At 37.4% G+C, this 22,659-nt stretch overlaps 2 protein-coding genes across 4 annotated transcripts in view; one reads left to right on the top strand and one right to left on the bottom strand.

The window, feature by feature from the left end:
* Positions 1–22,659, top strand: part of LOC306908488 (NACHT, LRR and PYD domains-containing protein 3-like) — a 316,456-nt gene that overhangs the window by 149,461 nt on the left and 144,336 nt on the right. The gene's annotated exons all lie outside the window — the stretch shown is intronic.
* LOC306908491 (NACHT, LRR and PYD domains-containing protein 3-like) lies at positions 1,699–22,589 on the bottom strand. 3 transcript variants are annotated; one of them, XM_079481411.1, is made up of 13 exons: positions 22,434–22,589; positions 21,630–21,727; positions 20,098–20,211; positions 19,714–19,827; positions 18,757–18,807; positions 16,328–18,175; positions 13,900–14,073; positions 12,480–12,653; positions 8,877–8,909; positions 7,473–7,646; positions 3,678–3,815; positions 2,865–3,029; positions 1,699–2,261 (listed from the first exon to the last, which is right to left on the bottom strand). In XM_079481411.1, the coding sequence occupies exons 2-13, from the start codon at positions 21,677–21,679 to the stop codon at positions 2,246–2,248; spliced, it is 3,051 nt and encodes a 1,016-aa protein (XP_079337537.1). In that variant the 5' UTR covers positions 21,680–21,727; positions 22,434–22,589; the 3' UTR covers positions 1,699–2,245. The 3 variants fall into 3 exon arrangements, 2 of the variants coding, with proteins under 2 accessions (XP_079337537.1, XP_079337538.1); XR_013788013.1 differs by lacking the exon at positions 7,473–7,646 and having other exon boundaries at positions 1,719–2,261; positions 3,678–4,657; positions 8,488–8,909; XM_079481412.1 differs by lacking the exon at positions 8,877–8,909 and having other exon boundaries at positions 1,719–2,261.

The following is a 22,659-nucleotide window of genomic DNA, read 5'->3' as shown; positions in this document are numbered from 1 at the left end:
GTATATGAAATAATCTGATGATATAAAATGACAGTGTATAAAACACACAAATGAGTTTACTATACATACACAATATACACAATCAATTGAAATGTTAAATTTAACCGTAGACTATATAATCTGTGTAATCTGTAAATATACTTCTGTTTCAAGTGGTGATCCATCTCTGATAAAGTCAGTTTGATAGTTTGGACAGAAAATCCAAACAGAAAAGGGAAAGTCTGACAAAACATTAACTCTGTAAAAATGTCTTTTTTCCGTCGAACACAAAGAAAGATATTTGGAAGAATGTTAGCAACGATCAGTTCTGGGGCACCATTGACTACTCAAGCCCGTAGGCAGGGGGGGTTCGGTTGGTTCGATCGAACCCCCCCCTCACTGCCAAAGGTCCGGAATTTAAGTCGATTTTTTTCATGTGATTATTGTCATCATTGTTTTAATCAATGCTTGTGACAAATTTCTGGGTTGCTGTTTCAAATTAATATGATTATTGTTGCTGTGTTTGTGCGTGTGTGTGCGTGTGTGTGTGCGCGTGTGTGTGTGTGTGCGTGTGTGTGTGTGCGTGTGTGTGTGTGCGCGTGTGTGTGTGTGTGTGCGCGTGTGTGTGTGTGTGCGCGTGTGTGTGTGTGCGCCTGTGTGTGTGTGTGCGCGTGTGTGTGTGTGTGTGTGCGTGTGTGTGTGTGTGCGTGCGTGCGCAGACAGAGAGAGTTCTCGCAATACACTTTTCAAAGCAACGTGAAGAAGCATCGCCTCTGAATGATGCGGCGGAGGGGTTATATATATTTTTTATTATAAGGATTTATCCACTCAAAAGTCTACAATATAATAACCATATACACGTAGCGTAATTATAATAATAAAACATAGCAAAGAGGCATTGACAGAGAGTCAAGAAATGATGATGAGAAGAATTATTATTAATATTTAATATTTAAAACTTATGAACTGTGTGTTACTAGCGGTCTTTAGCCTCTTCGTTAGAGCGCCCGTCTCCCATTCAGACCGACGCCGATTCGAAGCCGGCGAGGAAGCAAGTTGACAAAATGGAATAAGATTTTTAGGTGCATCAAAAAGCGCTCGTTAAGATACTAGCAGACAAGCTAATCCAGCACAAATTAATGCATAAAAGGTCACCAAAATGAAGTATTTGAACCTCATAATTAAATGCAAAAGAAGGGGAAAAACTGCTAAGGTCCACTTTTTGAAAAAAAGAACCTCCCCTTTCAATAGGCTGGCTACCGACCTGCTACTATTGTAGGAAAAATAACAACGGTGGTCAAAGGTGCCCCAGAACTGTTCTCTTCCCTAAATTCTTCAAAATATCTTCTAGTGTTCAACAGAACAAAGAAATGTTCACAATCATTTTTCCTACTATGGTAGTCAATGGTGTTTCAGAACGGTCAGTTGCTCACATTCTTCCAGATATCTTTATGTTCAACAGAACAGAGACGTTTACAGGTTTTGATCAACCCGAGGGTCAGTAATTCATTTCTGGGTGAAGTTTCCCTTTAAGAACATGTTCATGTGTCTATCAGAGAGATGATCTTACTCTTGGAAGTAAATGTGGAGCTCATAGATTCTGTTTACATTTGTTTCCTTCTTGTAAAAGTCAAATAAAATAATAATAATGTAAATATGAAGTCATTACTTCAATGCTTTCAGGATTCAGACTCAAAGTTTCAATCTCTTTCTATTTCTGATCCTTCTTCAGATGTTGTGACGTTAAATTCATTTGTTTTATTGGTTGATAAAGTGAGTCACACACATGATGATCTCTGAACACATACACACTATATTTGCTGTATTATACATGCAACACAATTCTACATTATTTACTGTTTCATGTATTTATATACCAACCATAAACTCTCCCACATATTTACATTTTGAAATTTGTATATGAGATAATCTGATGATAAAAAATGACGGTGTATAATACTATTTAACTATATAATCTGTGTAATCTGTATCACACACACACACTATATTTGCTGTATTTGATTGAAATCTACTGTAGTTTATACAACATTTGTCTGTGTTTACTGTCCTGACAATATTGTGGAACATCAGTTTCTTTTGTTGAAGAAGTTTTTCAGTCACTTCATCAAGACTATCACAGGATTATGAAACTGAATGTGTGAATGATTGTTTTCAGTGTGTCTGTAATGTCACTATAGTGTCGTCTTGTTATTCTCCATCAGATGAAACTGAAGATCACACAGACAGCTGTAAACACACATTACTGTCACCACCTGCGAGTCCTGAAAGAGAAACACAAAGACAGAACTAATGTATCATCACTACACATGTCAACAATAATAAACTCAGTTTGATCTTCATCTGTTTAACTCATAACCTGTATTATATGTGTCATCTGTCACTTTATTGTGTAAATGTTTTGTGTATATATTGTGTGTTGTTATTTCTACAGTCTGTCAGTATTCTGCAGTGTCTGAAGCACTCAAGACTTTCACTCACTGCACACGTGTGGTGATGATGATGATGATGATGAAGATTTGATCAATAATAATGATGAAGAGCATCAAATAAAAACATCTAGCCATGTGTGCACAAACACTGAGGTGAACATCCATCAAACAAACAGCAGGAAATAAAACTATAAACCTCCACATAAATAATAATAATATGTTTAAGAAGAGGAAGATGACAGTAAACAGACTCTTCATCACACTCATTGAACTGAAATCTTATTGTGCTGCACTTATAAAACATCAAGTGTGTTCATCTGTACACTTCACATTTACTCTTGTGGTTTATTATTCATAACTCATATGTGCTCGAGAAAATATTTTGCAAAAGGTTTTACAGTTGTTGAACATGTATTAAAAATGAGCTCTACTCACAACACTGGCACTATTTTATAATGTGGATCATCTCTCAGCTCACAGAGAAGCTTCACTCCTGAATCTCCTACATTATTAACAGACAGATCCAGATGTTTCAGGTGTGAGGGGTTTGATCTCGGAGCAACACAACCTTCATATGTGATCTTATACCCACTCCACAACCTGTAGAGAACAACAACACACACTTCAGTCTCTCAGTTCAGCAGGAATGTCATTATTAAATAAACACGTTACAGTGAATGACAATCATCATTTTGTCTGAAGTGACTTTTATTCTCATCCTCAGATTTCTAGAAAAACATCTTTGTAATGAAATAAAATAATCAAAGCGCTTTTGAAAACATAAATGAACGTTTCATATACAGCAAGACAAATCTGTAACACTGTCAACAACTAAATGAACATTTGAATTAACGCCACAGAGAGAAATAACTTCAGTTTTGCATTTATTGATGTCATTCCAGTCTAGTGTTTGTTGAACTTCAACAGAAACAAACATCAGGAATGACAAAGTCACTCAGCAGCAATGAGAAAGACTGAGAGAATGAAGACGCATGAAAGAAAGAAAACAGGATTATTCTGTCATTTATTAATTTTTGAGCCGATCCTTAAATACATGTAAAACATGATTGTTGTGTTGTTTAAACATGAATATAAACTTATTCTGCGAATTAATTCATATTGACTAGCTCATCAAAACGATACAAAAATATATAATTTTATAATTGAGAATAATTTAGAAATTCACGCCTGTAGAAGATGATCATGTAAGAATCAGTTCATGTGTGACTATCAGAGAGAAGATCTTACTTCAGTGTGTCCAGCATCCCATCTAAATCTCCGAAAATATTAACAGACAGATCCAGATGTCTCAGGTGTGAGGGGTTTGATCTCAGAGCTGAAGTCAGAGCAACACAACCTTCATCTGTGATCTTACACTCACTAAACCTGTAGAGAACAACAACACACACTTCAGTCTCTCAGTTCAGCAGGAATGTCATGAATGAAACACATATTACACTGAATAACATTCATCATCATGTTAAATCTTGATCATTAAAATGCTGTTCTCACGCTCTCACACCACACATCTGTTTTCTTACACAGGACCGTACGCTCCATTGTTTCTATAGTGTGAAATCTAATGTGTGTAATAATTGTGTAAAAGCTGAAGTGTATTTTAATGCTGCAAACATTTGATAACGTCTCAGTGGTCTAACAGCCCCTCAATGTCAAAATAAGTGAGGTGACCAATCAAATGAAAGAAGACGAGAGTTAGTGTTTACAGAGCCGAGCGGTTCTTTAAATAAAGTTTTTCATGTGCAGATGATCTGATGAGCTCAGAATATAAATACAACAAGTAAAGTTTCATGTTAAGCGTGTGTGAATGTCCCACATTAAACTGTTTCCTTATAATGGACTTCAATGGAGGAGAAAACACTTAACGTGACATTATTGACTTTATCTGTGGAATAAGAACTCCTTCTTTTGACAGCAGCTTGTGTTTATTACAACAAACATTTGACAGAAATGTTGTTTTTTCTGGTCGTTGTTTGGGTAGTGAAGCGCTTTTCACATTAAGTGTTTTAGAAAGTCTCAGTAAACTGTGTGGCTTTGAAAGTTTCTTTATTGTTTGTGTTAATCTATTAAAATGTTAATTGTATTTGCAAATACTTTAATGCATCATTAACAATAAATTCTAGAAGAGAAACTCTTTCTTTATTTCTGTCGTTCTTTTCTTTATGGCAAGATCTCTCATGTCTGATCTATGCTCATCATTTAAAGGGTTCCTGTTGGACGGCTAAAATGAACATTATTGTGTATTTGGTGTTATATTGTGTGTTTACGTGGTTTACTGTTAAAAAAATCACATTAGTTTTCACATTTCATTTCATTACTGTCGCTTCTCTGTGTCTTTCTGAAACGCCTCGATTCTTAACAAAGTTCTTCGTTGTGAAAGCGCTGTGTACTCTGATTGGCCAGCTGTCCAGTGTGTTGTGATTGGCCAGCTGCCCAGTGTGTTGTGATTGGCCAGCTGCCCAGTGTGTTGTGATTGGCCAGCTGCCCAGTGTGTTGTGATTGGCCAGCTGCCCAGTGTGTTGTGATTGGCCAGCTGCCCAGTGTGTTGTGATTGGCCAGCTGCCCAGTGTGTTGTGATTGGCCAGCTGCCCAGTGTGTTGTGATTGGCCAGCTGCCCAGTGTGTTGTGATTGGCCAGCTGCCCAGTGTGTTGTGATTGGCCGAATACCTCAAGCATGTGACGGATATATATTTGTATGTGTAGCATCACGCTGCAGGGAGAACAGCCAGAGGATACGAGGCTCCCGATGGATTCAGACTCATAAATATAAAACTATTTCTGCATTTGTGATCGTAGGACCGACAGAAAAACTTACGTTTGAATAGTCCGATGCAAATTCTTTCAGAATGAAAACGTTCTGACAGGCTGCGAGTGAGAAGCTTCAGACTGTCCTTACAAACTTGGATTCGCTCCACTTTTTAGAAACAGCCGTTGAGCACAACCAGGTGTTCATGTGCTGCTCACACTCAGATTTTGAAGTTGTGATGTTTTGGAACAGTGTTGTAAATAAAACTTAACCACAGATTTATAATTGAGTCCTCGTATGGAAAACCAACTAAGATATTCATTTGTGATGAAACACACAGCGTCTCCACAACATGACGACAGCAACAACACTACAGCAGGAACAGACACGCCTTCTTTCTTACACGTTTATATTCTGGGCGTGTTCTTCAACGCCTCTCACCAACTGATGTAGAAATGTGGGGGTGTGTTTAAAGGAGGGGTTTAGGCAGGTTTGGATGAGCATCCGCTTTTAAATTAAACTAAATCCTGTCATATGATTTTAATCATCACATGTTTTGACAATCACAATACACTTAAAAACACAAACACATAACGCAAAGTTTTTATGACATTCCTAGATCCCAAACACCCCCAACCAACCCCTGAACATGAATATAGAAGATGATCATGTAAGAATCAGTACATGTGTGACTATCAGAGAGATGATCATCTAAGAATCAGTACATGTGTGACTATCAGAGAGATGATCATGTAAGAATCAGTACATGTGTGACTATCAGAGAGATGATCATGTAAGAATCAGTACATGTGTGACTATCAGAGAGATGATCATGTAAGAATCAGTACATGTGTGACTATCAGAGAGATGATCATCTAAGAATCAGTACATGTGTGACTATCAGAGAGATGATCATCTAAGAATCAGTACATGTGTGACTATCAGAGAGATGATCATGTAAGAATCAGTACATGTGTGACTATCAGAGAGATGATCATGTAAGAATCAGTACATGTGTGACTATCAGAGAGATGATCATCTAAGAATCAGCACATGTGTGACTATCAGAGAGATGATCATCTAAGAATCAGCACATGTGTGACTATCAGAGAGATGATCATCTAAGAATCAGTACATGTGTGACTATCAGAGAGATGATCATCTAAGAATCAGCACATGTGTGACTATCAGAGAGATGATCATCTAAGAATCAGCACATGTGTGACTATCAGAGAGATGATCATCTAAGAATCAGTACATGTGTGACTATCAGAGAGATGATCATGTAAGAATCAGTACATGTGTGACTATCAGAGAGATGATCATGTAAGAATCAGTACATGTGTGACTATCAGAGAGATGATCATGTAAGAATCAGCACATGTGTGACTATCAGAGAGATGATCATCTAAGAATCAGTACATGTGTGACTATCAGAGAGACGATCATCTAAGAATCAGTACATGTGTGACTATCAGAGAGATGATCATCTAAGAATCAGTACATGTGTGACTATCAGAGAGATGATGATGTTAGAATCAGCACATGTGTGACTATCAGAGAGATGATCATCTAAGAATCAGTACATGTGTGACTATCAGAGAGATGATGATGTTAGAATCAGCACATGTGTGACTATCAGAGAGATGATCATGTAAGAATCAGTACATGTGTGACTATCAGAGAGATGATCATGTAAGAATCAGTACATGTGTGACTATCAGAGAGATGATCATGTAAGAATCAGTACATGTGTGACTATCAGAGAGATGATCATCTAAGAATCAGTACATGTGTGACTATCAGAGAGATGATCATGTAAGAATCAGTACATGTGTGACTATCAGAGAGATGATCATGTAAGAATCAGTACATGTGTGACTATCAGAGAGATGATCATGTAAGAATCAGTACATGTGTGACTATCAGAGAGATGATCATGTAAGAATCAGTACATGTGTGACTATCAGAGAGATGATCATGTAAGAATCAGTACATGTGTGACTATCAGAGAGATGATCATGTAAGAATCAGTACATGTGTGACTATCAGAGAGATGATCATGTAAGAATCAGTACATGTGTGACTATCAGAGAGATGATCATGTAAGAATCAGTACATGTGTGACTATCAGAGAGATGATCATGTAAGAATCAGTACATGTGTGACTGTGTGACTATCAGAGAGATGATCATCTAAGAATCAGCACATGTGTGACTATCAGAGAGATGATCATGTAAGAATCAGTACATGTGTGACTATCAGAGAGATGATCTTACTTCAGTGTGTCCAGTTTACAGTGAGGATTCTCCAGTACAGTAGAGATCAGCTTCACTCCTGAATCTCCTACATTATTATGAGACAGATCCAGATGTCTCAGGTGTGAGGGGTTTGATCTCAGAGCTGAAGTCAGAGCAACACAACCTTCATATGTGATCTTACACTCACTAAACCTGTAGAGAACAACAACACACACTTCAGTGTCTCAGTTCAGCAGGAATGTGATGAATGAAACACATATTACACTGAATAACATTCATCATCATGTTAAATCTTGATCATTAAAATGCTGTTCTCACGCTCTCACACCACACATCTGTTTTCTTACACAGGACCGTACGCTCCATTGTTTCTATAGTGTGAAATCTAATGTGTGTAATAATTGTGTAAAAGCTGAAGTGTATTTTAATGCTGCAAACATTTGATAACGTCTCAGTGGTCTAACAGCCCCTCAATGTCAAAATAAGTGAGGTGACCAATCAAATGAAAGAAGACGAGAGTTAGTGTTTACAGAGCCGAGCGGTTCTTTAAATAAAGTTTTTCATGTGCAGATGATCTGATGAGCTCAGAATATAAATACAACAAGTAAAGTTTCATGTTAAGCGTGTGTGAATGTCCCACATTAAACTGTTTCCTTATAATGGACTTCAATGGAGGAGAAAACACTTAACGTGACATTATTGACTTTATCTGTGGAATAAGATCTCCTTCTTTTGACGGCAGCTTGTGTTTATTACAACAAACATTTGACAGAAATGTTGTTTTTTCTGGTCGTTGTTTGGGTAGTGAAGCGGTTTTCACATTAAGTGTTTTAGAAAGTCTCAGTAAACTGTGTGGCTTTGAAAGTTTCTTTATTGTTTGTGTTAATCTATTAAAATGTTAATTGTATTTGCAAATACTTTAATGCATCATTAACAATAAATTCTAGAAGAGAAACTCTTTCTTTATTTCTGTCGTTCTTTTCTTTATGGCAAGATCTCTCATGTCTGATCTGTGCTCATCATTTAAAGGGACAGTTCACCTCAAATTAAAACTAATAAAATTATGTTGAATTTTGTTAACAAATTCTTTGTCTTGTCACTTATAACCAGAGATGGCAAAAGAACACACATCCCTTACTTAAGTAGAAGTACAGATACTCATGTTTAAAAATACATTTAGGGAAAACACAGCTAGTTTAGACTCTGGTAAATTTAAACACTTCTTGTGAATCACAGTAGGCTATTTGTTGCCCCTGAATCTATCAAAAATTCAAGCAGTTTGTTGCACACAAGCATTGTGCATTTTAGCAAAGTTCAGAAAGCGGTTTCATTCATCATGGAATGTGAGCTAAGCAGATCTTCATTGCATACAGTAGGAAAAAGCATTTCTTCATTGCATATGCTAAGGGAAATCATACTCACCACCCTCGGATTGATGCCAATGATTTTGGCACACTGTGGAAACACAGAAACTTTGTAAATGATGATGGTAAAAACATTCTTAAATCACACACAGGTTGCTGATATGCTATCTGCCATTCTTCTCCCATCAGCCATTGTTGTGTGTGAGATGCAAACATTTTGCAGAACCGGATGATCGTGCACTCTGCAAGGAGTGCTCATGTAAATACACAGACAATGTTTGGGGGGGCCCAAAATGGCCTCACCTGTTTGCCAAAACATTTTATCCCTGCTTTTGCGATTTTGACGCATGGCCTAGACCACGCGTCAAAAGGGGGGATGTTACAAGGCAACATGTTTTTGTGTTTTTGCTCTCAAAATGTTTGTGCAGGTCAAAGGAGCAGTAGCAAATGGAGCTGACAAATCATTACACAGCTTCCAGGAAGTCGTGGGAAAGACACACCTCCCACTGCAAAAAGGTGTCCAAGGAGTGGCAACTCCAACCGTAGGCCATCAAAATGGCATCCACAATGGGTCGTGCAAGCGACAGGAGGGGCACTATTGGGGATCAACTGTTCGAGTCGGGGACACATCAAACTCCGAGAAATTAGAGATTATAGAATTTTGTTTCTGTGCAACACTATATTCCAAGTTTAATAAAATGGTATGGGGAGGGACAGTGTTACCCTAATTCTGTTAGGTACTGGGGAACAAATATGTATTTGTGTAGAGGTACGTGTACCTCAGGTGATGTGGTGGATAAGGCAACAAAATTTGAAAATGTGGGCCATTATGTCCCCTGGGACGGCTAATTAAAAAGGCAAAAGAAAGTGTTTTAAATATGAGGGAACGGGAGCAATTCCACAAATGAGAGTAAGAATATGGAAAGTGACGAAGGCTGAAGCAGGTGGTGTTACCAATTCTAGTGGGATTTTAAGAACTGTTTAGATAGAAGAATGAAACCTGTAAGAGAAAGGGCGTTGCTCATCTTACGGGTCAAAGTATAAAGATTTTGGTTATCATATATGATAAAAGGGGGGAATGTAATGGAAATTTTCTAGTCTAGCTTCTTGATGTGTCTGTCTATATGTTTACGAAGTGTTTATCTATGTTTTCTTTTCTATGTTATCATGTTTTTCTCTATACACGTCATACCACTCTGCCTTTGCCCTCGAGCAGAGGCCAAGATGTTCTGTTTGGAATAACGGAACTTCTCGTAAACCAGCTCGGGATTCTTGTTAGGGGGCAAAGGGAGGGGGTGTCACATTTTTAAACATATATATACTATGGGTGCAGGAGGAAAGAGCGCCTTTGCTCTGCACCATGCTCATTGCTTATGATGCAGATTAAACGACAATAAAATACTTTGCAAAGTACCTGATGTCTCTGTATATTGCGTTTGTCAAAATTGACTCACCTTGATTAAGGAATAAGAAAATTCCACTAAAGTGAGGTGACCAATCAAATGAAAGAAGACGAGAGTTAGTGTTTACAGAGCCGAGCGGTTCTTTAAATAAAGTTTTTCATGTGCAGATGATCTGATGAGCTCAGAATATAAATACAACAAGTAAAGTTTCATGTTAAGCGTGTGTGAATGTCCCACATTAAACTGTTTCCTTATAATGGACTTCAATGGAGGAGAAAACACTTAACGTGACATTATTGACTTTATCTGTGGAATAAGAACTCCTTCTTTTGACAGCAGCTTGTGTTTATTACAACAAACATTTGACAGAAATGTTGTTTTTTCTGGTCGTTGTTTGGGTAGTGAAGCGCTTTTCACATTAAGTGTTTTAGAAAGTCTCAGTAAACTGTGTGGCTTTGAAAGTTTCTTTATTGTTTGTGTTAATCTATTAAAATGTTAATTGTATTTGCAAATACTTTAATGCATCATTAACAATAAATTCTAGAAGAGAAACTCTTTCTTTATTTCTGTCGTTCTTTTCTTTATGGTAAGATCTCTCATGTCTGATCTATGCTCATCATTTAAAGGGTTCCTGTTGGACGGCTAAAATGAACATTATTGTGTATTTGGTGTTATATTGTGTGTTTACGTGGTTTACTGTTAAAAAAAATCACATTAGTTTTCACATTTCATTTCATTACTGTCGCTTCTCTGTGTCTTTCTGAAACGCCTCGATTCTTAACAAAGTTCTTCGTTGTGAAAGCGCTGTGTACTCTGATTGGCCAGCTGTCCAGTGTGTTGTGATTGGCCAGCTGCCCAGTGTGTTGTGATTGGCCAGCTGCCCAGTGTGTTGTGATTGGCCAGCTGCCCAGTGTGTTGTGATTGGCCGAATACCTCAAGCATGTGACGGATATATATTTGTATGTGTAGCATCACGCTGCAGGGAGAACAGCCAGAGGATACGAGGCTCCCGATGGATTCAGACTCATAAATATAAAACTATTTCTGCATTTGTGATCGTAGGACCGACAGAAAAACTTACGTTTGAATAGTCCGATGCAAATTCTTTCATAATGAAAACGTTCTTACAGGCTGCGAGTGAGAAGCGTCAGACTGTCCTTACAAACTTGGATTCGCTCCACTTTTTAGAAACAGCCGTTGAGCACAACCAGGTGTTCATGTGCTGCTCACACTCAGATTTTGAAGTTGTGATGTTTTGGAACAGTGTTGTAAATAAAACTTAACCACAGATTTATAATTGAGTCCTCGTATGGAAAACCAACTAAGATATTCATTTGTGATGAAACACACAGCGTCTCCACAACATGACGACAGCAACAACACTACAGCAGGAACAGACACGCCTTCTTTCTTACACGTTTATATTCTGGGCGTGTTCTTCAACGCCTCTCACCAACTGATGTAGAAATGTGGGGGTGTGTTTAAAGGAGGCGTTTTAGGCAGGTTTGGATGAGCATCCGCTTTTAAATTAAACTAAATCCTGTCATATGATTTTAATCATCAAATGTTTTGACAATCACAATACACTTAAAAACACAAACACATAACGCAAAGTTTTTATGACATTCCTAGATCCCAAACACCCCCACCAACCCCTGAACATGAATATAGAAGATGATCATGTAAGAATCAGTACATGTGTGACTATCAGAGAGATGATCATCTAAGAATCAGTACATGTGTGACTATCAGAGAGATGATCATGTAAGAATCAGCACATGTGTGACTATCAGAGAGATGATCATCTAAGAATCAGTACATGTGTGACTATCAGAGAGATGATCATCTAAGAATCAGTACATGTGTGACTATCAGAGAGACGATCATGTAAGAATCAGTACATGTGTGACTATCAGAGAGACGATCATCTAAGAATCAGTACATGTGTGACTATCAGAGAGATGATCATGTAAGAATCAGTACATGTGTGACTATCAGAGAGATGATCATCTAAGAATCAGCACATGTGTGACTATCAGAGAGATGATCATCTAAGAATCAGTACATGTGTGACTATCAGAGAGATGATCATCTAAGAATCAGTACATGTGTGACTATCAGAGAGACGATCATCTAAGAATCAGTACATGTGTGACTATCAGAGAGATGATCATCTAAGAATCAGCACCTGTGTGACTATCAGAGAGATGATCATGTAAGAATCAGTACATGTGTGACTATCAGAGAGATGATCTTACTTCAGTGTCTCCAGTTTACAGTGAGGATTCTCCAGTACAGTAGAGATCAGCTTCACTCCTGAATCTCCTACATCATTACCAGACAGATCCAGACGTCTCAGGTGTGAGGGGTTTGATCTCAGAGCTGAAGTCAGAGCAACACAACCTTCATCTGTGATCTCACAGCTCCTCAACCTGTAGAGAACAACAACACACACTTCAGTCTCTCAGTTCAGCAGGAATGTCATGAATGAAACACATATTACACTGAATAACATTCATCATCATGTTAAATCTTGATCATTAAAATGCTGTTCTCACGCTCTCACACCACACATCTGTTTTCTTACACAGGACCGTACGCTCCATTGTTTCTATAGTGTGAAATCTAATGTGTGTAATAATTGTGTAAAAGCTGAAGTGTATTTTAATGCTGCAAACATTTGATAACGTCTCAGTGGTCTAACAGCCCCTCAATGTCAAAATAAGTGAGGTGACCAATCAAATGAAAGAAGACGAGAGTTAGTGTTTACAGAGCCGAGCGGTTCTTTAAATAAAGTTTTTCATGTGCAGATGATCTGATGAGCTCAGAATATAAATACAACAAGTAAAGTTTCATGTTAAGCGTGTGTGAATGTCCCACATTAAACTGTTTCCTTATAATGGACTTCAATGGAGGAGAAAACACTTAACGTGACATTATTGACTTTATCTGTGGAATAAAAACTCCTTCTTTTGACAGCAGCTTGTGTTTATTACAACAAACATTTGACAGAAATGTTGTTTTTTCTGGTCGTTGTTTGGGTAGTGAAGCGGTTTTCACATTAAGTGTTTTAGAAAGTCTCAGTAAACTGTGTGGCTTTGAAAGTTTCTTTATTGTTTGTGTTAATCTATTAAAATGTTAATTGTATTTGCAAATACTTTAATGCATCATTAACAATGAATTCTAGAAGAGAAACTCTTTCTTTATTTCTGTCGTTCTTTTCTTTATGGCAAGATCTCTCATGTCTGATCTGTGCTCATCATTTAAAGGGACAGTTCACCTCAAATTAAAACTAATAAAATTATGTTGAAATTTGTTAACAAATTCTTTGTCTTGTCACTTATAACGCAAGATTTTTGTGTTTTTATGACATTCCTACATCCCAAATATCCCCCACCAACCCCTGAACATGAATATAGAAGATGATCATGTAAGAATCAGTACATGTGTGACTATCAGAGAGATGATCATGTAAGAATCAGTACATGTGTGACTATCAGAGAGATGATCATGTAAGAATCAGCACATGTGTGACTATCAGAGAGATGATCATGTAAGAATCAGTACATGTGTGACTATCAGAGAGATGATCATGTAAGAATCAGCACATGTGTGACTATCAGAGAGATGATGATGTAAGAATCAGTACATGTGTGACTATCAGAGAGATGATCTTACTCCAGTGTGTCCAGTTTACAGTGAGGATTCTCCAGTACAGTAGAGATCAGCTTCACTTCTGAATCTCCTACAATATTAACAGACAGATCCAGACGTCTCAGGCGTGAGGGGTTTGATCTCAGAGCTGAAGTCAGAGCAACACAACCTTCATCTGTGATCTCACACATCCTCAACCTGTAGAGATAAATGACAAACATTGCTGATAAACATGAAATGAAAAAGAGAAAACTAAACAATAATGAGAATAACAATTTCCTCATATAAACACATGTGAGTGTAATAAGTGTAATATTGTTGTTGTGTTTGTGGTTAAACGCAGATGTTTGATGTTGAATCTCATGAACATCAGACTGATGAAGAACACTGAAGAGTTTTGAGTTCTTGATGAAGAACATCACAGTGCTTTAGAGAAACTCCACACAAACTAAACTAAACCTTTGATAACACAAACACATCATCAACACCATCAAACTGTGATGTGACATCTTTACACTGATCGGATTATAATTCACACATCAGGGACCCGTTTCAATAAGGAGGTTCAAGCAACACTGAGTTAAAATATGAACTCAGAGTAGAGATTATCTGAGTAAATCAACTCAGAGTTTTCTGTTTCAGAACAGCTGGTTTCAATCAGTTCAATCCACTCTGAGTAAGTTTACTCTAGGTTACGCGTGTTCACCGTGGCTTTAAAAAGCCATCATCAATTGAGCGAAGAGAACACGATTCACCATGGCAACGCCACGTGACAAAAAGCGCTCCGTTTATTTCTCGCCAGTCGAATTGGAGGCACAGTTACAAACATACAGCGAATATGAGCACATTTATAGAAGAGCAACACAAGAGCAGCAGCAAAAGAGAGAGAAGCGGAGTGGGAGAAAATCGCTTTACGTGTCAACGTGCAAGTTTAATTGCTTCATATAGTATATATATATATATCTACGATTTTTGTCATGTAGGTGCAATCCTTCTGCAATAAAAAGAACATGGCAGCAGCTGAAAATGAAATATAAAAACATCATTCAGTCCGGTGAGTTTAAATGCTCTTGCTAGTAGGATGCCTGACTGGGAAATGTTTGATATATTTAATAAACTGTCATTGAAAGTTATGAGGACATGAGAACTGAGCACTGTGGCTGTAGAAGACAGAAAACTGGCCATGCTTGCACCTGCTCCCCAAGAAGATCACGGCTGGTTTTTCTAAATCCTGTTTGTAAGACAGCTATGCACCCAATCACATTGGGAAATCCTAAAGGGTATTTGAAGGTGACAGCAAGACCACATTTATTTGATCAGATTAATTCAGAAAGACGTTCACCATTCACCTGTAATCCTATGAAACTCCTCTTTGATGGATCTCACAGGAAACTTAACAAAAGTGTATAAAAAGTGTTTAAGAGCGATTCACACTTTTCTTACTGCTCTGCATACAGTTGCCTTGCTAACATGTTCTGCATCGGTGTTATATAGAAAACTTCCATTAGCAAAGAAACATCAAGCCATACAGAGAATCTGCTCAGATATAAGAGCGCATTCACGAGTGAGGTTTGTGATGTAAGGATGAAGCAGAGTGTGAATATATTTAATGGACTGTAAAGAAAAACGGTATCGCTCAAATAAAACATCCTCCGGATATGATAAATTTACGTCGTGAGAGATTATATGTTGAAGCCCCGTTTGGAAGTTTTAACTCTCTCTGAATGAATGCAGCTTCCTCATCTACAGGTTACTGTTAAAAAAAACGGACATGCCATTTTAATGTCTGCGTAATTTATTAACTGCGCGATTAAGGAAAACGATTGAAGAAACAAACGGCGAAGGCAATTTCAACACCGCTCGCGCTTATAAAAGAGGCGGAGATTGTAACAAACCCCGGGTTAGTGGAATAAAGCTGCTCCCGACCAGGTTAGGTTCACAGAGTAGGTTACTATGGTTACTCACTCGGAGTATAAGATACCTTGATTTCTGAAACGGGCTTGACTTACCCCGCGGTCGCGAGTTTGATATACCTCGCGTTCTGAAACTGAAAATCCAGAGTATCCCGTTTTCTGGGGTTAACTTACACTGAGTTTGCACTTAACCTGCTTTCTGAAACGGGTCCCTGATCCTGTGAATAATACACATCAACTCTCTAAAGTGATGAAAAGATCTGATGACACGACACCTGCTGTTTTACATCTACATCAGAGAAATGAGACCCTTGATGCTCTCTGGGTCAGGATATAAAATACTGGGCAAATGTAAAAACTATTTACAATTTAAAATAATAAAATAAGGGATTACGTACAGCCGGCTGGCTATATATTGACTGGCTGTGTGTTTGATATCAAAGCTTTATTTGATTTTGATCGCTTGTTTTTATAAAGTGACTGATGGTTAAAGGGAATAAAACTGTAACAGTGAACTGAATGTTGTTAGTTTTACTTACTTCAGTTTTCTGGATTCTTTAATCACAGGCAGCAGTTTCACAAGAACTTTATCTGCTTTATTTTGAGATCCAATAAATTTATTCAGATCAAGTTCATCCAAATACTGATCAGACATCAGCAACACAAAAACTAAAGCTGACCACTGTGAAGAAGAGAGTTTGGAGCATCCGACTGATCCAGATTTCACATAATGTTGAATCTCCTGCAGCAGTGAATCATCATCCAGTTCATTCAGACAGTGAAACAGATTGATGGATTTCTCTGGAGACAGATTCTCACTGATCTTCTGTTTAATGTACTCAATAGTTTCCTCTTTCTTGTAGGAGCATCTTCTCATGCGTCTCAGTAGAGGCCATAAGGAGAATCTTCTCATGTGTGTCAGTTGATTCCATAAGTAGAATCTTCTCATGTGTCTCAGTAGATGCTGTAAGAGAATCTGATTAGACTCCAGTGAGAGACCCAGAAGAAAACGCAGGAAAAGATCCAGATGTCCATTTTTACTCTTTAGAGACTCGTCAACAGCTCTCTGATGCAGGTCAAATATTGACGTCTCTACTTGAGGTGATTTTCTAGCTTTATTGAACACATTTCTCATGTTGTTTGTGATGGAGATGTGAGCATAAAGAGCTGCGAGATGTTCCTGAACGCTCAGATGAATAAAGCAGTAAACTTTCCCCTGATACAAGCCAAACTCCTCTCTGAAGATCTGAGTGCACAGTCCTGAGTACACTGATGCTTCTGCTACATCAATGCCACACTCTCTCAGGTCCTCATCATAGAAGATCACATTCCCTTTCACAAGCTGCTCAAAAGCCAGTTTGGCCAGTTTGAAGATCATGCCTTCATCATTCTTCTCATAGTCCTTCTGATGTTTGATGTTTGTCTGAATGATCAGGAAGTGTGTGTACATCTGAGTGAGAGTCTTGGGGATCTCTCCTTCACTCTCTGCTTCACTCAACATTCTCTCTAGAACAGTGGCTGAAATCCAGCAGAACACTGGGATGTGACACATGATGTAGAGGCTCCTGGATGACTTCAGGTGTGAGATGATTCTGTTGTTCAGACTCACATCACTGATTCTCTTGCTGAAGTATTCCTCCTTCTGTTTGTCAGTGAAGCCTCGTACCTCTGTGACTCGATCAACACACTCAGAGGGGATGAGATCAGCTGCTGCTGGTCTGGAGGTGATCCAGATGAGAGCGGAGGGAAGCAGATTCCCCGCGATGAGGTTTGTCAGCATCACGTCCACTGAGGCCGATTCACTGACATCACACAACCTCACACTGCTGTGAAAGTCCAGAGACACACGACACTCATCCAAACCATCAAAGATGAACAACACTTTATATTCACCGCTGGAGATTTCCATTTCTTTAGTCTCTGGGAAGAACAGATGAAGAAGCTCCAGAAGACTGAGTGTTTGGTTCTTCATCAGATTCAGTTCTCTGAAAGGAAGTGGAAATATGAGGTGGACGTCCTGATTCTCTTTCCCTTCAGCCCAGTCCAGAATGAACTTCTGCACAGAGACTGTTTTTCCAATGCCAGCGACTCCCTTTGTCAGCACACTTCTGATGGGTTTGTCTTGTGCAGGTAAAGCTTTAAAGATGTCATTGCATTGGATTGGTGTGTCCTCTGTTGCTGTTCTCCTGGATTGTGTCTCAATCTGTCTCACCTCATGTTCATTACTGATCTCTCCACTTTCACTCTCTGTGATGTAGAGCTCTGTGTAGATCTCATTCAGCAGTGTTGGGTTTCTCTCATGTGATGTTCCTTCATACAAACACTCAAACTTCTTCCTCAGATTTGATCTGAATGTGTTGAGGACTTCAGGAAGTTTAGACTCATTTCTGTAAAGTTAAAATAACAGATTATTACTAAAGTTAGAAAACTAAATGCTCAGAGCGAGAATTCTTCTCTGTTTTTGAGGAATTGTTCACTCATTCTCTCATGGATTACTCTTCCTTAGGCCATCTGAGATGTATATTACTTTAGATAAATACTGATGAATCATTGACAACTGTCGTAATTTTAACATCTTATGTAGTTTTCTAATTGTTGACGCTCCAAAAATAAGATGCACTTATTATATTAGTCCAATTCAAAGCACAGTGGGATCAAAATGTCTTCTGAAGTGAAACAATTGTTTTTGTATGTGTTGTGAGAAACAATAAGATCATGTGTTGCAACAGCGCTCATAATTTTGACTTAATTCTCAAAAACTTTGTCTTGTTTTTGTCTCTTTTAATCGTATCACTTAATGCTGTTGTAGGGACCTATAAAGTGACAAATATTCCTTTATAAAAATATTGCAAATATAGCTTATTTTATTTATATTTTTCATTTTGTAATGACATGAGGATGAATAAAGGACAGAATGTGTATTTTTTTGCATGAAGTACTGTGGTGAGTTATGAATAATATGATTTACCTGAAACCAGATTTTTGTGGTTGATTCTTAGACGGATAAATCATCCTTCTCCTACAGACATGATTCATGAAAAGCAAGAATCAGACACTTGAAAATTCATAAAATCATTATTAACTTTGTTAACTACAGTTTTTACACTGCTGTGAGAGTAAATGACCACTATGGCTTAATTATGATAATTTCATTTACACTAAGGTGACCAGACATCCCCGTTTTCTGGAGATAATCGTGGTTTTTGGTGTTCTGAAGATGTTTGTCCAAAACAACCGGCTTGTTGATCGAGCTCTTTAAGAGCAATCATGCAGATTTCACCACTGATCTAGGAAATGATCTTGTTTTTTAATCTGGTCACATTAAGTTACACTGTGTGCACACATGTGGTTGAAAGTGAACAGTGTACAGTTCACACACGTGTCTCTCAGTGAGTTATCTGCTCTTTCTGTGGGAGCATCATTAAGGTAAACCTCTCCAAGACAGAACTTCTTGTTATCCCAGCCACTCCCATGACTCGGGTCAACCTCTCTACACAGTTCAGCTCATCTTCCATTAGCCCTTCCACGACAACCAAGAACCTTAGACTCTTCCCCGCTGGTGGAACGACCTGCACATCCCTACCAGAGCACCTGAATCCTGCTCGACCGTTTTCAAGAAGTATCTGAAGACTTTCCTCTTTCATAAACAACTGACTCAACAGCTCTAGCACTTCCTTTCTGCTCTGTCTATTCTTCAAAATAGAAGAAATGAGTGTAACTGTGTCTGAGCAAATAATGTTCAGTTTTTAATGCACTTGAACATTTTGTTCTGTTACTGTCATGACTGCTTCCATTCTTCCTCATTTTATATTTAAACAAAAGCGTCTGCTGAGGGACTAAATGTAATGAAAGTGTAAACAAACACTCAAGAAAAATCTCACATTAAATGAAATGTCAAATAATGTTCTTAATAGATATTTTATACCCAGGATTAGGTCTTGTATCTCCACTCTTAAACTTTAATGGCGGATTCATAGACTGGTCACTCTTCATAGACACACAGCTGGACTCTGGATCTGATCTCATCTGATCTACTGATCTATAACACACAACACATTACAGTCATTACTGTACTGAATTACTGTATTTAACAATATCTTATCTATTTATACCGTTAATATAAAAATATACTGTATTTTACATATTTGTCTCAATGAGTAAATTACACAGCTCTCATTGTTTTTCTGTGTAAGAATGTGTTAATAATCATCAAAATAACATTTCCAAAAAAAAACTTTCCATCTCATTTATAAACTAAATCATCAAATTAAATGTCAAGGTATAATCATGTTTTATTCATATTTTATACCCAGGATTAGGTCTTGTATCTTCACTCTTAAACTTTAATGGCGGATTCATAGACTGGTCACTCTTCATAGACACACAGCTGGACTCTGGATCTGATCTCATCTGATCTACTGATCTATAACACACAACACATGACTAAATTACTGTACTGAATTATTATTATATATATACTGTATTTTGGAGTATTTGTCTCAATGAGTAAATTATACAGCTCTCATTGTTTTTATGTGTAAGAATATATTAATAATCATGAAAATAACATTTCCTGGGCCCAGTTTTTCAAAAGTAATCCACTAGGATTTTGGATGACGGATTGGATCAAATCTTGAAAATGTGTTTTTCAAAAGAACGGATCACATAATCGGATTAGATCACATAATCCAATCTTGGTTTTGATCCGGATCAAACCTTTATTTTGGGTTTTTCAGAACTTTCCAAAATATCTGGATTAAACTGATCCCATCAGAAGGGTGGATTCAGCGTGGATTTCATGCCCAAAATGTAATGAAAACTTAAAAAATTTATCAAATAATACTGTGTTTGGATCATGCAGTATTTTACAAGATATCCTATTTATTCATAAGGTTTAAATTGTATCTGTTCATCCGTCAGGCTACAGTGATTAGGTAGGCTTTAACGTATTCAGCCTTTCAGTATAGGCCAAAGCAAAGTAGAAAGAGTTTGGCCACATAAAATAATTATCCAAACCAAAAACAATACATTTTATTCTGTCACTAATTGATATATATATTCATCACAATCGAAAATATTTTTGTTTTTAGAATATTTATTAGTGATGCATGCAAGGATTACAGAATAACAAAAAAAATGCAAAGAATGGCAATCACTGATTTTTTAAATCCCCAACTGACTCTGACCTGCAGCAAACCAAGGCCAGACTTGAGATCCGCCTCCTAAAGGCTACGCTCAGACAAGCTGGTCTCTCCACATCAGATGAGGAAGTCTGAAATTATTGTGGAGTATTTGACATTAAGTCTTTTTTTTATTCATTATATCTATACTTGATACTTGTTATAAATATACTCAATGTACAGTGTTTGTGTGTGTTGTAGGTCTCAGATGAGCGGACTGCAGGAAGAGGATGGGGTGTGGTTTTTCTTGTTTTTAGTTTTTTTTTAAATGTGTGTGTTTTCATTTCAAATCAAAATAAACTTATATTATCCCCACACTGGCTATTCTACTTGTTGCTCTTTACATATCTATAGTTCTACGTTGTGATTTCCTATCCTGTTTGAGCACTGGTTATCCTGATTTGGGGATCCTGAATAGTTCCTATCCGGATCAGATTGATCCAATCCAATGTTGCTTTAAAAAAACTGAAAAGTAAAATGGATTACGTGATCACGGATCACAAAAAAAAGGATTACTAAATCAGGATCAATTTTATCCGGATTAAACCTTTTGAAAAACCGGGCCCTGGAAGATTAAAAAATAAAAAAAACTTAAATCTGGTTAATAAAATAAATGATCAAATATGTGAAGGTATAATCATGTTTTATTGATGTTTTATACCTGAGATCAGGCCGTGTCTCTTCACACCTAAAGTTGAATGTCGGATCCATAACGTTAGACTCTTCATAGACACACAGCTGAACTCTGGATCTGATCAACTAGAACACACAACATATTTATTTATATTTTAAGTTCTAATATTATCTGATAAACTTCTCATTACAAATGTTTTTAACAAATATTGGTCACAAAATAAGGAGACGTTGCACATAAGTCACATTTCCTAAAACAGCTTTAAAGTATGATGATGATGATGATGATGGAGCTGCAATGGTGAATCTGATCAATCTGATCTCAACAACTGACACTGAATGAAAATGACACACAGACACAAAACCAAAGTGAATAAAAAGCCATTTAAAGTGTTAAAGAAAGAACCTCGAGCGCACATTACATTACTCACACTAACACATTATGAACGAATAACACACAAAACAATCTTTATAAGTAACGTTATCAAACAAAGACAAGAGATTATGAGTGAAATACACTACAAGACTTTTATAAACTAGACATCACACACTTGAACATAGAAACACACAAACTGAGCAAATCTGAAAACTTACTGCAACAAGACCAGACTGACAATCTGAGCAAAAGTCTTTTGTGTATTTTAGACATGAATCGGTTCTTTAGAGAAACCCAAAACCCTCAAAACTAACAACACAATGTTTTAGTTCTAGTCTGTATGTTGAGCTCAAGTTTAGCTGAAGACTGAAGCTCTAGATACTCTGTGGCCTTGCGAAGATAAACGACTGAATAACAGTTTTAAAAGCAATAAAACATCATGAACTCGACACTTACCTCGATTAAACTGTTATTAGATCCTCAAAAGATCCCATCAGAGTTAAAAAGCGACTTTACGCGTTATAATAAAACACTTTAATACTCGACAGAACTTGACCTGTTTTGAACAGGCGTTTATAAAATGGACGCCGGGAGAGAGTCACGTGATGTACTGCGCTCACTCTTTCACTTTCGATTTGGTTAAAAAATGTTTAAAATTCATACAAACGTTTAAAATACGTCA

Source organism: Barbatula barbatula, assembly GCF_947034865.1.
Source record: "Barbatula barbatula genome assembly, chromosome: 19".
In the NCBI taxonomy this organism is placed as follows: domain Eukaryota; kingdom Metazoa; phylum Chordata; class Actinopteri; order Cypriniformes; family Nemacheilidae; genus Barbatula; species Barbatula barbatula.
Note: the sequence above shows the minus strand (reverse complement) of the source record. Positions and strands in the feature narration are given on the sequence as shown.

What these genes read in the sequence shown, in the direction of transcription:
- LOC306908491 (XM_079481411.1), bottom strand. Translation starts at nt 21,679, where the DNA reads ATGGATCCGACATTCAACTTTAGGTGTGAAGAGACACGGCCTGATCTC. An exon ending in TGTAAACTGGACACACTGGA is followed by an intron (nt 12,654 to 13,899) that starts GTAAGATCATCT and finishes TGTTCTCTACAG; the next exon opens with GTTGAGGAGCTGTGAGATCA. An exon ending in GGGATGCTGGACACACTGAA is followed by an intron (nt 3,030 to 3,677) that starts GTAAGATCTTCT and finishes TGTTCTCTACAG; the next exon opens with GTTGTGGAGTGGGTATAAGA.